Here is a 17,977-nt window from a genome sequence, read left to right on the forward strand (position 1 = left end):
GAAATGGCATTCCGATTTTTGTAGTAGCAGTAGTTGTAAGGATGATAACTTCAGTAATAATAATTGACTCATTCTCCCTCTCAAATAGGTCGGGAATATTAACAAAAAATGGAAAGATTTAAAAATTACTAAAAACATCTTTTTTTTTACTTTCCTTGCTTATAAATTTAGAACGATTCATTTTAGAGCAAAGTCGCAATACAATAAAATAGCGATAATTGAATTTTCTATAAAATACGACTGGTTAAAAATGTTCTGGTTTATTGCTGCAAAATAGCAATAAATACAAAAAAGGGAGGAAACATCCCACAGGTTATCACCTAACTATTTCTACAAAATCAGAATGCCACCTCCCACATCCACCTCAAAACACATCCGCCTTGGTCTAATTTTATGAAGATTCATATTTCTTAACAAAATTTTTTTTCTGTAGATCATCCGCCGTCAAGACGAAAACGAAAAGTACCTAGTTATCGTAAAGCAAAGAAGAGGACACTTTTGTCATTCTACATTCATCGTTGTTGCCCTGGTAGTTTGGGATGGAGTAGAGCAAGGCAACGCTGATGAGCTCTATTCCTTACTGACGGAGAAACTGAACAAATTCGGTCTTCCTACGAAACGTAGATGTGCCACCAACGATCCTAGAACTTGTGCTTGTCAAGGCCTGGACGAGAACACCTGTGGGGCAAGCTTCACGTTCGGTTGCTCTTGGTCTATGTACTACAATGGGTGCAAGTTTGCCAGATCTAAGGAAGTGAGGAAGTTTCGAATGACGGAAAAAGCAGAGGAAGCGGTAGTCGAGGACAAGCTACAAAATCTAGCGGACTATTTGAGTCCGATATATCGGTGTCTTGCGCCACAGTCTTTTAAAAATCAATGCCACTTTGAAAGCATATCGCCGGATTGCCGCTTGGGGAAAAATGCCGGAAGGCCATTTTCGGGCGTCACAGCTTGCGTTGATTTTTGTGCGCATTCTCATAAAGACTTGCACAACATGATCAACGGTTGTACTGCTGTTGTAACCTTAACTAAGCACAGAAACGTGACCAGGCCGGCTGAGGAGCAGCTCCATGTTCTACCAATGTATAGGCCTGACGATACCGACGAATTTCACTCCAGACAAAATCAGGAGATGAAGGTGAAGAACGGTGGAATCGACGTTTTAGAAAAGTAAGTACTAACTATTGTCATTATAATATTACATTATTGTGAGCCAACTGATATGAGAAGGGACCCCTAGTGGTGGAAATATCTCATTCGTTCATAAGTGATTCCTTTCTTGTCTATTTTTATGCTTGTTTTACTGCTTGTTAATTTGGTGTCCTTTAAAAATCTGTAGCTGTATGCAATTGCTTTGTTCTATTCTCTTAATTAATATAAACTCATATTTTAGCTACCCTTGCCAAATTCGAACATCTACCATGCCCGCTGAGAAATGTAAAATTAGGAGAACAAAGAAAAATCAGAAGGGAACAAAGAATAAGAGGAAATCGTCGATATCTGAGGAGTCATCCTCGTCCAGATCAATTACACCTTTAACGTCTCCAGTAAACAGTGGAGAACTTCAAAATAGTCAAGTGTCGAGTACTGTGTCAGGTTTTCCGAACAAATTTAACAAGAGGTACGAAGAATTTTCAGATAGTAGTAATAACAGTCATGAGTATCAAGAGTTTTTTGGTAATAGCAGTTATGCTTCAACGTCTTCTTCCTCATCTCTTCCTCAATTCTCAGTATTCAAAACTCCTTATCTCTCTAACAGTTTTTATCAAGAACGAAATGTAAATAACTTTTATCACCAAGACCATTCATACTACAGTTCACCGACCCCAAACTTAAGTAACTACGCTTCCCAATTCAGTAACCATCCTGTGTACAACGCTAGCAATCCTTTCGACGACAATTCTCCAAACAGAAACCTACCGGGCGATGTTACTCCACCCAGAGGGAAAAAAATAAACATTTCATACACTGATAATGCAGAATGCTTTCAAGACGACGACATGGGTGGAGTAGCTATTGCTCTTCCGCACGGTAGTATTCTGTTTGAATGTGCCAAACACGAACTGCATGCTACCACTGCCCTTAAGAATCCCAATAGACTATCCCCCACTCGTATCGCCTTGGTATTTTACCAGCATAGAAACATGAATAAGCCTCAGCATGGTTTGGATGAATACAAAGAGAAATTGAGACGAAAATTAGAGCCGAGTAACGATCACGATAATACTGGTGTTGATTTCAATGTAGATGTTAGTAATTATGTTTATTCTAATAGTGATATTGTTATTAGAGCACCAACACTGCCGTCACAAACTGTTACGACTGTTTTTCCAATGTATCCCTGTATCGTTACAGGTCCCTATCAAGAAACGCCCTATGCCATTCCAGACCTACACTGAGACGTATTTGCTTCCAGTTTATCCTAATTTTACCACTTGTTGCGAGACTGCTTTACTGTTAGTTTCCTTTTTATTTGGAGCTTTACGGTAGCTCAGGAGAGAGACGGTTTTTTAAACACTAGAGCCTTCCAAAGACCGCAACTACTAAAACGTCATGCTCAAGATCTCTTCTGGGAAATTTTCAAGAAAAACTGCCTACAATAATTACAGTTATAGCAAAATAATGATTGTTGCATGTCAAAAACTCACTCATGTACGTTACAAAACAATCGCAGTTTCTTTCGCTCTTAAAGAATATGAAATAAAGACATGAACAATTTGCAACGCCATTTTTTTGCATTAACTGTAAAACAAAATAAATCATTGCAATATTCGTTCTTTTACGTTATTAAAACAGTAAATACATCTCGAATGCAATGGTTAATTTTATTATAGAAATAATACGAGTGCCTCCGATCTCTACATAGTCTTACAAATTATATACAGAGTACAAATAAAAGGTATAAGTCTTTGCTATTGTAATAGAGATGCTAATCATACCAAAAAATTAAATTCTTAGGTTATTAGTCGTGTATTCTGCACAACTTTGTAAACTTTTACATTGCGGATTTTTAGTACTGTCGAAGTATACTCTAGATAATTTTTAAGTGTCGGAAAATGTTGCTATTGGCGATTATTTTCGTATAAATATTGTTAAAATAACTCAGGAATTTTTATAAGAACAATTGACGAAGTGAACGAAGAGGTAAAGCAGCGGAAGTTACAGTTATGCTAAAAAGTAATTGCTCCAAAAATCACTGCAATTAGTAACAGTGACAACGAAAGAACGATCGACTCTAAGTCCATCTCTGCATGTTAAATATTTTCGCAACATAACTCATTGTTCCTTTACCTCATTGATCACTAGGCGTTATGATATATTTATCTATTTTTCTCCAGTAGATTCACAAAGAACAATTAAACAGTTAGAGCTAGAGTATATGGCAACACTGCATTGGGTAAATATATTAAGGATATGTGGAATATTTAATTTTTTTATACAGAAAACTTTTAAATTTTTGTATTTTTATAATTATTGTTGCTTTTATATTGTTTTTAACATTTCTGATATTAAAATTATGTCTTTAACGACATGTTTAACACATTTTTACTTAAAAAATTAATTAGAATAATCTTGTTGGTTCTTTTTTCATTTTTTTTTTAAATTTTAGTACTTTTTTAATACTGAACATGTTTTTACAGTTCACTTTTCTTTTATTTGACATAAACAACGTTTGCAAGTGATCACTGTTAGAATTACGTAATAATACATTGTTTTCGGGTTTATTGGCCGTGGTCAAAATATTACCTACGCAGACGCGGTAATTATCATTGATTTCTCCCGAAAAATACTGACAGCTGGTACTCAGTTTTAGGAAGAAAGCTTCAACAGTTGCTGCATCGTATTTGATAATTTTTGTGACAGTAGACGCCAAAACGTCACGAAGAAATAATTCCAGTCTACGACCTATAACCCCGAGGAGCAATGTATGATTAACTTTTAAATCTTTTATATTTATACAGTGAAGTTAGATATGTTAATAATGTTTGAATTGTCAATATTTTTATGATTTAGTGTTTAAAAAGCAATACAAAAGTTATTAAAATTTACTCAGTTGAGGAAAAATCAGCAATTTTTTATTCACGTAATAGCAAGCACTTCTTCTTATTACGCCGTCTCCTTTCGAAGGTTCGCGATCCAAATGACAATTGTAGCTTTGGAAATTGCTGCACGAAAGATTTCTGTGGATGATCGGTCAAACCATCTCCTCAGGTCTTTCAGCTACGAGTTCTGGCGTCTTCCAACTAATTTTTTGCCCTGCACTTTACCTTTCAATATAATTTGGAATAATTCATATCTTTCACCTCTCAACACAGGACCCAAGTATTGAATTTTTCTCTCTTTGATTATGCTGAGTTTTTGTTTACCCATGCGCCGAAGTACCTCACCATTAGTAACTTTTTGTATCCATGGAATTCTCAGCGTCCGTGTGTATATATACATTTCAAAAGCATTTATTCTTTTTTCTCTTTCAGAGTCCATTGTCTAACTTTCACAGCCATACAGCAAAACAGAGAAAACGTAACATCTGATCATTCGAATTCTGAACTCTAGACTAAGGTCTGATCTTGTAAAAAATGTTTTCATGTTCATAAGTGTTTTCCTCGTTTGTTCGATTCTTAAAAGGATTTCTTTTTTCTAGGAAAATTTTCTAGGAAAATACTAGAATTTTAGTTTTGGAAACATTTAGATGTAAACCTAACATTTCGCTATTACGAACTACCGCATTTATTATATTTTGTAGTTCTTGTGCGTTGCTTGCTATTAGGACGGTATGTTGGTTCCGTTAATCTTGATTCCACCTTGAACCTCGTCTAATGCTTTTCTGAATATATGTATATCCCGAATACAGATTAAATAATAGTCGTGATAAGACTAGGATGTTGTGTGCTTTATTTCAATTGTTACCGTTTGGTGCCAATATAGTTCTGAGATAATTCGCAAGTCTTGTTCGTCAATTCCAGTTGTTCTCAGAATTTTGATCATGTTTTGATGGTTAACGCAGTCAAATACTTTTCGATGATCAATAAAACATGCATATACATTAATATTCATGTCTCTGCATCGTTGTGTTAACACATTTAAGGCAAAAAGAGCTTCTCTTGTTTCCAATCCATTTTGAAATCCGAATTGAGTGTCACTCATCTGAAACTCCACACGTCTTGATGCATACGAGAGGCATAAATACTTTCTTCGTAAAATAAGAAGTGGCTCTCCTGTTAGGCATTGAAGATTCTTAACTGGTGAGGTTCTAAATGCACCTGTGGCAATGCGAAGTGCTGTGTTTTGCATGATATTAAGTTGCTTGGTTTTTTAGCAGAGGCTTATACAATAGCCCCATAATCTATTTTTGATCTAACGAGTGACTTCTAAATATTCAATAATGTAGTTTCGTCAGTTCCCCATTTTTTATTTGATAATGTTTTCGTTACATTTAATCCATTTTGGCAAGACTTTTTTATTTCTGAAATATGTTGTTTCATTGTTAGTTTTTGGTTGCCATACAGTTGTAAAGGTGTTCTTTGGAGCCGGTGTCTTGAGAAAAGCAAGCATCTTGTTTTTAAGGTGGAGAATTGCACGCTTACTGACGTGGGCCATATCTCTAGTTTATAAATGGATGGAATAAGCCACAATTAGAGGTTAAAGTAAGTTTATTGACGTTTCAATTTCCACCTCGGAAATCATTCTCAAAATACAAGCATTAATTAGTCAATTGATTTATTTATTAAATTTACTAATGTTTGTATTCTGAGAACGATTTCTGAAGGGGAAATTGAAAAGTCAATAAACTTACTTTAACCTTTAATTGTTGCTCATTCTTGTGGTTTTGAATCATTCTTATATTATTGCCCTTTGCAAATAGAACCAGATCGTCGGCATAGTGACTGATAGATCTTAAGATATTTGAATAGATCAATTCTAGGTTATAAAACAATTCAATGGATTTTGGAAATTTTTGGTGGCCTTTGGCAGAGAATCGATTCATTCTTGATGCTTTGCATTTCTCGCTTGAGATGTTTTGACGCATTGTTTAAATTTTTCTTGTCCTTGGGAGATCTGGTTTGTTGCCATTTCGGATAATTTTTTCCTCCTGTCCTAATAGGGATGATTGGACTGCTATTCCATGCTGCATGCTGAATCTGTTTGGTAAACAATTTACCTTCTGTATCTAACTGATTTTGAGTTTTCAAAGGGATTGAAAGATTAACTGAGTCTTCTAGTTCATTTCTGAAGTTCTGCCAATCATCTGTCCTTGCATTTACCAGTTTAGAGGTATCTTTCGCATTATTTCGTTACTAAGTGTGAGCAGAATGGGGAAATGATCCGAATGCTAAATTTCTTGACACCTCAGCAATATTCTTTATACATATGTACAATTAGGAATCACGGTCCTAATATTTTCAAACCTTTTTAAAATCCTTTGAATTATTTAATGACGTGGAATTGGTCTATTGACTGAGTACATTTGATCAAAGTTGTTGTTTTTTTTAATAATAAATCATAAAATTAAAATATTATTAATTTAAATATTATTAATCTCTAACTTCACTGTGATGAAACGCAACTTGTTATACACATAAGTCATTACGTGTGGCCTAACTTTGACAACAATACTCTGGCAAATGTATATTTATTTGTAAAATTTTAGAATGTGATTAATTGGTAAAACAACTTTAACATTCGTTTTCAATCCAGATTTCAGTGCTCTACAAATAATTTTTGTCTTGACTTTTGGGAAGTAGGAATTCAACAGTTGAGAATTTCTCTTGATCTGTTTGACACTTCACCACCTGAAATATACATATATTATCTCAATTTTACCTAAAAACGTTCAGTCGTGATAAAAAAGGTTAAAGACTAGTACAGAATATTTTTGATATATTAACTCACTGCAGTGTTTTTGGAAATTTCTGTAGATACAATGTATGCTGCAGGAGCTTGTAATATATTATAAAAAGTATTATCATGAAATCCGTAATTTTTGCCTTTAGGATTTGGGTTCGATGGATAAATATTAAATATATTTTTGAATCGCGTCAACTCCAAAAGATTTTTATTGAGTTACGTGAACCTTTTGCGTCAAAGCTGATGATGTTTGGAAATCAGTATTGGCGTTGTCTAAGAGGCCATACCTACGTGTTGTAAATGATATTAATGTATGCATTTATCTTTTCTAGTTTTAAAAGTATATTTTTGACAAAAAAAGAAAGAAAGAAAGTATTTATAGTGTTCTTAAAACGCCTACGAAAGTAAATTATTGTATAGTGTTAGTATACCCAAGTCACTTCTTCGAAAATATAACTATGTTATTGATAAAGTAAATGATGCCAAATATTTAAAATAGATTTTAAAAAAGTTTTATAAGATAAATCTTCCAGGCTAGTTTTGGCAGCCAGTCTCCTTTTTATGTATTATAATTTCCCCTTAGCGCACTACTACTATTTATTTATTTATTATTTGGGTATTTTTCGCGTTTCTATTCTTCCACTCGATTTTATTTTTTACCTCTCGAAATTTTCACTCCGATAGACTAATACAGATGAGGTGCAATAAACATTACACAGTATTACGGGAATCTAGAGGGAGAATGTACGCTGAAAATACCTTTTAGACACCGAATTTGCTTCACACAAAATACTATCACTTGAAAATATGCATAAATGGTTTTAAGTATCGAATAAAATCGTTTCTTTTTTAAAATTATGGGTAATATATTGATTTTTTAACGTTTTTTATTGATTTTAAATTGTGGATGTACAAAATTTTATTTATTATTGCATTTTAGCCATTATTTCAATTAAATTTAAGTACAAAATTTATTTAGTTCTTAATTAGTTTGTTTAAATAAATTATCTACTTAATTGTGAACGTTTTCTTCATTTGTTCTTCTCTATACAAAGCTTATAACTTCTTCAAAGTCTTTTGCTGTACTATGGCTTTATATACGTATTTTTCCCAGTTTTTTCTTTCCACTTGTCATCATGATCATAATAATTATAGTTATCAAGAGGTCGTTATTATATTTTGAGTTGGTCAACTTATTCCAAGTTTTTTGATATATTATTGGTTTGTAAAATATTCGAATTTGTTTTATTTTATTAGTTTTGAATAACTCAAGAACGGCATTTGCTATATTTAACACAGTGTTGTTGGTCTGCATTAGTATCCAAGGTATTCGGAGCATTCTTCAGCCTTCAGAGTCCAGTGCCATGTAACAACACTGATCAAATGTAGCATTTGATCATTATATATAATAAATATGATATAATTTTTGGTTTATCATCATTATAAGGTCTTATCGTCGTCATGACATCTTTATCACTACATTTTGAATTTATTTTAATTTCTTCAGCATTATTCTACCTTTTGCTGTCATATACAGCAGTTCTATAGTTTTTTTCTTTCGTCAAGTAATCCTGATCATAATTATCATTGCTTATTATCATGTTTTGGGTTTATTTTAACTTTCTCGATGTAATAAATAAACTATTTTATAGCTACATATTCTTTAATTTTTCAGTATTTTTCTTCCAGGCGATATTACTTTAGTCCATATTGTCATCTTGAGGTCCTTATCATCATATCTTCGCTTTTTAAACGTTTTTGGCTACGTATATTTTTTTTGCTATGACGTAGTTTTATCTACATTAATTGTTCAGTTTGTGCTTTCCAGAATATTTTCCGTTATATTTCTTACTAACGTTACTTTCCGTTATATCAATCATTATCGATATCATAAGATGCTCGTCGTTAGTTTCTGGGTTCATTACAATTCCTTTGATATTATTATTTTATTATGGCTTTGGATATGTTAATTCTCTAGTTTTTTTTTTCTCTACCTCTGTCTTAACTTATTTAATTAAATATTCTAATATATATTAACATTTTTTTTAGCTCATTTGTGACTGACTGAAACAAAATAAGAATCGCCGTGGTGTCATGTTAAGAATTTTATAAAGTTTTGTTTTAGACTAAGGTTAAGATAAGTTAAATTTTAATTTGTGTCGATATATTTGGGTTTTTATTAAATATTTTTAGTAAAACTCTAAATATAAAGTTTTATTTGTAACAGTTTAAAACATATTTTATAGGACCTTCTAGTGCATTCGCAATTTGCATTGGTCCATTTTTATTAACAACTGTTATAAGCTTTTTACTTTTCAGTTTCATGTTTTGTATTCCCTATAGAATTTTTATTTCTCTCATAGCTATACCAAGAGCCGCTCCCGAAGAAGCTGAAGCTATTTTCACACTTGAAGATCTGTTTTGTGTGGGGAATCATTACATTTTCGGTTTGGTTTTACAGTTTCTGGCGTGACTTGCTGTTTCCACTACTTTTCTCAATTCTTCCCTCTCTTTGATTGTCATTCCTATATTTTATACTTAATAGCATAGGTTGGCTTAGCAGAACCTTTTTCTGGTTTTTCTTTTACTGTTTGTATCAATTTCACTGTTGAAGTTTTCTTATGGGATCAATTTAATCACTGTGTTGCTGTATTTAACACTAAATTGAATAAAAAAATCTTAGCTTAGTTTTGTATTCTCTTTGTTACAAATTGTATGCATATTGCAAAGTGATATCGGACTTTTGTGGAAGGAGTTTAGTATTAGAAAAGATGTATATATATTTTTTCACCATTTTACGTAAAGATATTCGCAAAAACTGAAAAGCAATCTTTTAAAATTTGTATATATATATAGTTGAGTGGGTACTTCGAAATAATTTTTTGGACTCGTGTCATTCATTTGTAATATTAGGCTCATTGACTCATTAGGCTCATCAAAAAACCGAAAGCAATACTTTTTAATAAATTCATATCATGAGGTTGGAAGTATCTACTCAAAAAAACGAAGGAAAATGTGTTTTACCAAACGTAAAAAATAATCATTTGTATTTTCACTAGTTATAGATTTTTTTAGTTTAGTAATAAGGACAAAAATTAATATGTGTATTGTCATGTGAATACATTTATATAATATTATGTGTTTTATTTTTCATCTTTTACCCTCAAACACTAAGCAAACCAAAGAAAAGAATATATTATACAAATAATACATTGCAGAAATTGTTTAGAATACTTGTTTAATCAGTTTTGTGTTCAGATAACAGATGGCGCTATTGTTAAAAGTGTATAACGACTCTTCACACCTCTAGACCAATATAAAAATGTATTTTTGACCTTTAAAAGTCTTTATACAAGCTTTGAAGGCTATTCACGTAAACAATGTTCAAAAAGTGCATCACCTCAAAGGCAAAAATACAGGCCACGGTTTCGCTAAATCATTTACTAAGCGAGGGAAATTTAGTAGAACCTCTAAGCATCTCATTCGGTAATGTCACAACTATTTTGGTTAACATTTGGCAATGTTTTACCGACAAACACCAAAGAAATCCAGCAAAACAAGACTAAGCAAAAATCAGAAGAAAATAACTAATAAGAGAAAGAACCAAAGTTGGGAAAAGATAGGTAGCTGGTTGAAGGCTGGTAATTAATAAAGGACATACGAAAAGAAAAAGGGAGACTCATCGTAACACCAATTATAACAGAAAAATGGAAAGATCTTAGAAGAATGAAGGAATCAGAAACAATAAAAATCTGCAAGAAGTTGAGGAACGGAAAAGCCCCTGGCTCTAGTAAAGGCGCTAATCCAAAAACCGACGCAATTATTCCAGAACTGTATTATAGAACTGAGAAAATTTTTACATTTCAATATATGTAAACTGTGAACTGTAAAAGCAAGCTCATTGAGTCGGGTAGATAGAAAAATACTGAAAAATATAATCGAAAGAGAGGACAAAGATATATAAGCAGAAGAGCAGCGGGTTATAGAGCCGAAAGACCGACAGTGGACCACTTATTTTTACAACTAATAAAGAACAAAGAGATAATCCATAGTCCTGACCCCCCGGAGGGACTGTAGTTATCATCAAAGATCTCCGCTTAAAAACGTTTCCTCTTAAAAATTATAATGGGTGGTACAAACTGCCCTACTACACTAGCACAACAAACAACAGTAGTATTTCCCTCCCACTTTCCGCTAGAAATGCTCCCAATTTGATGTTTTCCCTTCTTGGCTAATTTTCTGACATCGCCGTTGTATGGTTGAGCAGCCTGTCTCATCGACGTTGAATATGCGTGTGCGTTGAATATGAATTTTTCCTCTTCAAAAATTCTTTATGTCTTGACATGAAGCCATAATACCACATCTTGCCTGTGTTGTTTATCTGTGTTTCAAATTGTTTCTTGTTGCCAATTCAAATGCCAGTTTGTGGACGTCTCGTATGCCCATCCCGAACATTCGCTCTTCGAAAATCAAAATATGCTTAGCCAATTCTTCTTCAACTTCTTTATTAAATACAGTAAACCTCACCATTTTTTAACTTGCATTATTTGCCCGTTTGTTTTTCTCTTCGAGGTAACATTTTAGTGTAGCTTTAGGTACATATATTTTAAACAACTCAGCATATTCATTAAGCCCATAAGAACCATTACCACGTGAATAACATTCTGAAATAAAAAATAAATATATCAAGAACTAAATGGGACTGGTAAATTAGACCGGTCCAATTTATAATTGCTGGTTCAATTTAGAAAACCTTGTTGTGAATTGGGTTTTACCAATTTGGAGGTTAGGTCACAAAAATAATCTATAAACTATGGCCTGTTTAATGAATCTTGAGAAATAATCTTATCTTTGTATCGGAGTATCTTATCTTTGTATCGGAAGTTAAATAATCACGAAAACACTAATATTTTCTCGACCGCTGTTTACAGCTGCACACGTGTTCAAACTCTAACATGTTTCGGGATGTAGTTCTAGTTGGTATTAACGGATAGCACCACTTATTGTCGGTTCGCTCAAATCTGCAAAGGTCCAATTTAGGAGCCGGTCCAATATAGGCGACCCTACCCTATATCCACTACATATCATGATCTTCGTCTTTGATATGTTTAATTCTCGTACGTTTTTAAGGACGTCCAAAAAGTGTTTCAACACCAGCAATTATAGTAAAAATTTAGATGGTTTTAAAAGATCGTTGATTGACCGAGATAGTCTGGATATCAGTACCGAAAGTATAGTGGCTTATAAGGGAAACTTTTATACACAAACCTGACAAAATTGGATATAAACAAGTCGCAGAAGCCGATAAGTATGATATTTGTAGTGATGATTCTAAAATAACTACTCGATAGGCACATTAGGGATGGTGTATTGGTTGAAAGTCCAAGATATCAGGGATAATATGCGTGTATAGTAGGATTTTATTCAGAAACAGCACTGTAGCATGTTGTACAGAGGGTAGAATTCGTTTTGAAAAACCAACAGGTGTTGCTGGGTGCATTTCTCGATAAAGAGGAAGCATTCGACAAAACCTCCCACGAAGTAAGCACAAAAGAGCGATTTGTCTTAAAGGAATATGCCAAAAAGGTTTTAGATAGATAGACTGCATGTTGAATAGCCATGTGAATATGGATATTGCAAGATACAGTATTAGGACCAGTGGCCACAGACAGTCCGCACGAGGTGCCTTATTTCCTCTCTTCTGAAATGTGGTTGTGGATGTACTGATAATTACTCACAGCAACGACAGACTGCATGTCATATGATATGCGGATGACCTAGTCATTTTAGCCCACGACAAATTTAATGATACAGTCTAACTGTAGTTAGATGAAATTTTATAATATGCATCAGTGGTATAGTGGAGCAGAAAAATGCCATCCTTAAACTGCAACGGTACAAAGACTTACTTTCTGAAAAGCTCATCAATAGCAGCTACGGAGGACTTACTGGACCTCCTTTCTTTGCACATCGCTATAACGGCGAACACGAGCATGGGATATTTTAGTCTGTGAGAAACCCTGAGCAATAATGGTTAAATCAGGATATAGTATCATAAATGAAATCAGGCAAACATAATGGATGATAACTTCTGACCATATGGTATCCAGATATGGGTCTAAAATGAGTTTCCAGGTAAACATATGCCTACGAGAGCGATGGGGTAAAGGAAATATATAACTCATGCTGCAGGATTATAAATGGTATACAGATAAATTTAGAACTACAGAACGTTTGGGTGCAGGAATATTTGGTAGTGATGGGAATTTAAACAATTTTCTAAGATTTATGCAATTTTCAGTTAAAGCAAATCAATATATGATAGATAGTGTAGAAGACAAGAAGAATGCGATAGACTGGCGGATCACAACAGTGTCACACTTGTATAGGTTTCAGATCACCGGGGAATATATAGCAATGAAATCAACTTGCCAAAACAGGAACAGCTAAAAAATACTTTGGTTTCGAGCCGGCCGCAGGAGTGGGAAAAAGCACCGTTAACTGCCAAAAAAGCCTGGATTCGAAACACCATAACTCTCACTATCAAGTAGATGGAAAAATGTAAAGGATAAACCAGCGATAATGAATCTTAAGTATTGGGGAAAACAAATAAGAATCTGCTCAGAGTTATAACAGGCTACATTACTGAGCATGCGCTTGTCAAGAGACACCTTTATAAATGGCTGTTTCATGGAAACTTAAGGAATAGCAGAAAATCAGAAACAGTCAACCATATCTTGAATGACTACAAGATATCAGATTGCAAGCGGCAAACACCTATGTTTTGTCCAATCGTTTTCCTTTGCCGTAGATTATTATTTTACCTTTCTCAACAATCTGGATGTAAAAATTCTTGAGTCAGAAGAAAAAACATTTGTTTAGTACAAACTGTGCGCCCTTTAACACAATAGAGAAAATCTATGAGTTAAAGTATGAATGAAGAATGAAGACGGTTCTGCTTAAAGATCTTATCGATGCGTAAACTAACACTTGCAACTTGACTATCTGATTTATCTGATTAATTCCATTAGAAAGCCAATTATAATATACGATATAATATACTATTGTTTTCGATGAAAATTATTAAAAACACTTATTTTCACACGTTAATTTGAACCAGCGAAACAAAAAATAAGCGTTTGACATGATTTCCTTATTCAGGACAAGCTAAAAATTCCCACGTCTTGGATGTATGTACATGAAACTTCTTGATAATTCTTTTACTTTCATCTTTAATTTGGTATTATTAACAGTGAATATGATTATACCGGTTCATTAAAACCACCGATGACAAAAGATGTATTGCAATGTGAATTTGACCAGTTAAGAAATGTTTGTAAACCTTTTATCTTAGAAGTCGTAAATCAACAAGTTGTTCTTAAACAATTATAAAATGTAATTTTGTAATAATTCATTATTCAAACAGTTTGAAAAAAAATGTAGAGCAGAACGTAAAAGGGCTTTCAATAATATAAAAACAGATTCTACATACGCACTTCCCCTTCTAGGGCATAATCATTCTTTTAATGACGAATTTCAAATTCTTCACATCCAAAATAAAGACATTAAGTTATATTTAGTAGAATCTATGGAAATTAACAAATTAAAAAATACAGACATAATTCTAAATGACCAACTTGAGACGAACAAATTGTAAAAACATCCAAAATAGATCACTTGAGAAAGGCACTCTGCCGAAACAGCTGTAGTGATAAGATATAATAAATTTTGTGGAAGTTTTAAAAACGAAGTTTTCAGTATTTTATTGTTATACCAAAATATATGTTTAATCTATATCAGATATAGAGAATTATTTTTTATGTAAGCTTCCCTTTTTTATTTATATAATTATATCATATATAAATACATGTGCCTCACTAATTTTTTTATATCATTAACTTTGCGTATTGCATTTGACAGATAATTAAAAGAGAATTGATTGATCGAATTTGCAGTTTTGTACTACAAAATATCCACCTATGTATGGCTTTATAATCTATTCTTACTGTTGATGATAAAAGATAAAGAAAATTATGATCAATTACATTTTTCTTTGACCAATTGTCTTCTTCCCCTTTAGTTGCTCTAATTCTATTATCTTTTAACTAGATTTTATTCCGAGTTCAACTACATAGATTATTTCTTAAACGTATGTAAGTTTCGTGGGAAAATTTCAAATTTCTTTGTGTTTACACTTTTCTATTTTTACTTTCAACTATTTTTTTACTACTATTTCCATATTGGTATAGACCAAACAATAATGTCGACTTTTGACCCGATTTTGAACCAAAGAAAGTTATCGAAGTACTTATTTAGACATTGGAGCCACGACCATAGCCAATTTTGTTTATTAATCTGGGCGTATATTGTCTTCACTTCTTTTGGTCAATTATATTGTGTTGGATTTTAGAGGTCACGGCCGGTAATAATACCTGAGCTATTATACAGTAAAGTAGAAAACTGTTCAAGGACCAACTTCAAAGACTAAGTGAAAATGTCAATAAATACATCGAAAGTAATATCGAGATGTGGCTGATTTTTTAAAGTATTAAATTTTAACTGAGTACCAGTTCATATAGACCATATTCATACTATAATATTTCGAATGGGGAAGTAATTCATAAAATGAACATACGAGCTGAAATATTAAATACTAAAAATGCCCGGGAAAAACGGATCCCGGACGCTGACAGATCTCTTAAACATTTATGCACATGCACATTTATAGATTATCAAAAGGCTTTTGATAGAGTACGATATCAGAAACTCATAAAACTGTTAAAAGAAAAGAATATGGATAGTCGAGATATACGGTTTATTATCAATCTGTACTGGAGTCATAAAGCAAGATTAGAGTCGAGAATGTCGATACAGAAACTATAGAAATCAAAAGAGGCGTTAGACAGGGTTGCATGCTATCCCCATTGTTATTCAATCTGTACAGCGAGGCTATTTTTAAGGAAGCAATATCGGAGGAACAACAGGGTATATCAATAAATGGAAAAATCTTGAATAACATAAGATTCGCAGACGACACCGCTGTTTTTGCAGACAGTCTAGAAGCACTGCAACGCTTAGTAATAGATTACATCAAATCAGTATAACAGATCGACTACAAATTAACGTTACGAACACCAAGTGCATGATTATTTCTAAGCAGCATGCAGCAGGAAGGCTAGATATCGAGGGAAAACAAGTAGAAAGAGTGAATAACTACAAATATCTGGGAACCTGGTTAAATGAAAATAACGACCAAGGTAGAGAAATAAAGACACGTATTAAAATTTAATTTATAAAAATGAAAACAATGTTTGTTAATCGAGACCTTCCTCTGGAGCTGAGAATAAGAGCGTTAAGATACTACGTGTTCTCGACTTTGTTTTATGGAATGAAAAGCTGGACACTAAAAGTGGATAATATAAAGAAGTTGAAATAATTTGAGATATGGTGTTATAGAAGGATTTTATTAAGGAAATTACCATGGACCCAACGAGTTACAAATGCAGAAGTGTTAAGAAGGCTACAAAAGGATTGCGAGGTCATCAAAGCACATCAAAACAAGAAAGTTGGAATATTTAGGCCACATTACCAGAGGTGTGAAATATGAGTTATATAGGAGAAGGAACTACAAGAAGAAGAAGGTCAATTGTTGATTTTTCTGGATGTAATCCGGTCTGGTATTTTCCAACTATGCCAACTTTATAAACTTGTAACCTTTCGTAGAGAATATTTGCTACTATTTTGTAAGCAGTTGTTAACAGTGATATATACCTCTCAGTTGTCACACTAGAGCTGATCGCCTATTTTATGTAACGGGCAGAGATTTCACGTTCGTAAAAACTTACAACTTTCTTGATTCTTGTATGAAGATTAAATTAATCATGATTTTGTTGTGCTAATCGATCTCGGTACAATTCTTGTTTAACCAATTATCTGATAGCTCTTTTTATTTTAAAATTAACTTTACTTAGTGATCTATTTCCATAAAAACTGTACTATATAAGTCTTTCTTGCAGTGGTTTCTCCAGACTTTTTGCATACTTGTCGTTGCCGTTGAAAATTCGGAGCAATTCACCCATCAACGGTGATCAATAAGTCAATTAGTCTTTAGCTAGAACGAAATCCCAGTCTTTATTCTTTCTTTGTGTATTTTATAACTAAATCGATTTACCTACATTCACACAAAAATATTCATTTAACACACGTATTGAATGTATGTTTTATAGAAAAACCATCGAGAAATATTTTTAATTATTTCGCAGCAGGAATAAATCATAGTGGCGCTTCCTTATGATATTGACGTAAGATATATAAATAATTTAACATGGCTTTGCGTCCGCTTTCTAATTACGAATTAGAAGCACATATTGTTATTACGAATCATATACATAACTACATGGTTGTATGAATAGTTTGCATTTAAATAAATAGTTATGGATTAAATTATGTACTGAAATTAATTCACTTATTATCCATTGAGCATTTCAAGTAGACTGCGTTAACCATCAAAAGATGATCGAAATTCTGAGAATAACTGGAATTGACGAACAAGACTTGCGAATTATCTCAGAACTATACTGGCACCAAACGACAACAATTGAAATAGAGCACACAACATCCGAAGATATACGAATCCGACGAGGAATGCGACAAGGTTGCGTCTTATCACCACTATTATTTAATCTGTATTCGGAATCTATATTCAGAAAAGCATGAGACAAGGTTTAAAGTGGAATCAAGATTAAAGGAACCAGTATAGACAACATCAGGTACGCTGATGATACCGTCGTTATAGCAAGAAACGCACAAGAACTACAAAATATAATAAATGCGGTAGTTCATCATAGCGAAATGTTACGGTTACATAGCGGTATAGCCACTGCTCTGTGGCTATACCGCTCTGAGGAGACCTAAAGTGGTCGAAATACGTATAAGCGGCTTATCGCTGCCCTGTATCGAAACAAAAATCTAATACCGTCATTATGTTTTATTACTCTGTTTGGAGTACCAGAAACTGAATTCACTACGAATTTGGACCAAGATGAACGGCATGTGGAATGCAATTTTAGATTCCCTTGCCGACTAACTTATCAAGCTGTTTGCTTTGCAAGTTTTAGAAGGCACAGTGGTA

At 33.2% G+C, this 17,977-nt stretch overlaps 1 protein-coding gene across 3 annotated transcripts in view; it reads left to right on the plus strand.

The window, feature by feature from the left end:
- The window catches only part of Tet (Ten-Eleven Translocation (TET) family protein), a 116,987-nt gene extending 107,007 nt beyond the window's left edge, over positions 1–9,980 (plus strand). For 2 of the 3 annotated variants that reach the window (XM_072545402.1, XM_072545403.1), the window contains 2 exons: positions 434–1,170; positions 1,394–9,980. In XM_072545402.1, the coding sequence (XP_072401503.1) occupies positions 434–1,170; positions 1,394–2,399 (1,743 nt within the window). In that variant the 3' untranslated portion in view covers positions 2,400–9,980. The remainder of the gene's footprint in view (positions 1–433; positions 1,171–1,393) is intronic. The other variant, XM_072545404.1, reaches the window with a different exon arrangement.
- Positions 9,981–17,977: the final 7,997 nt, after the last annotated feature.

The sequence above is a fragment of the Diabrotica undecimpunctata genome, chromosome 9 (genome assembly GCF_040954645.1).
Source record: "Diabrotica undecimpunctata isolate CICGRU chromosome 9, icDiaUnde3, whole genome shotgun sequence".
NCBI lineage: Eukaryota > Metazoa > Arthropoda > Insecta > Coleoptera > Chrysomelidae > Diabrotica > Diabrotica undecimpunctata.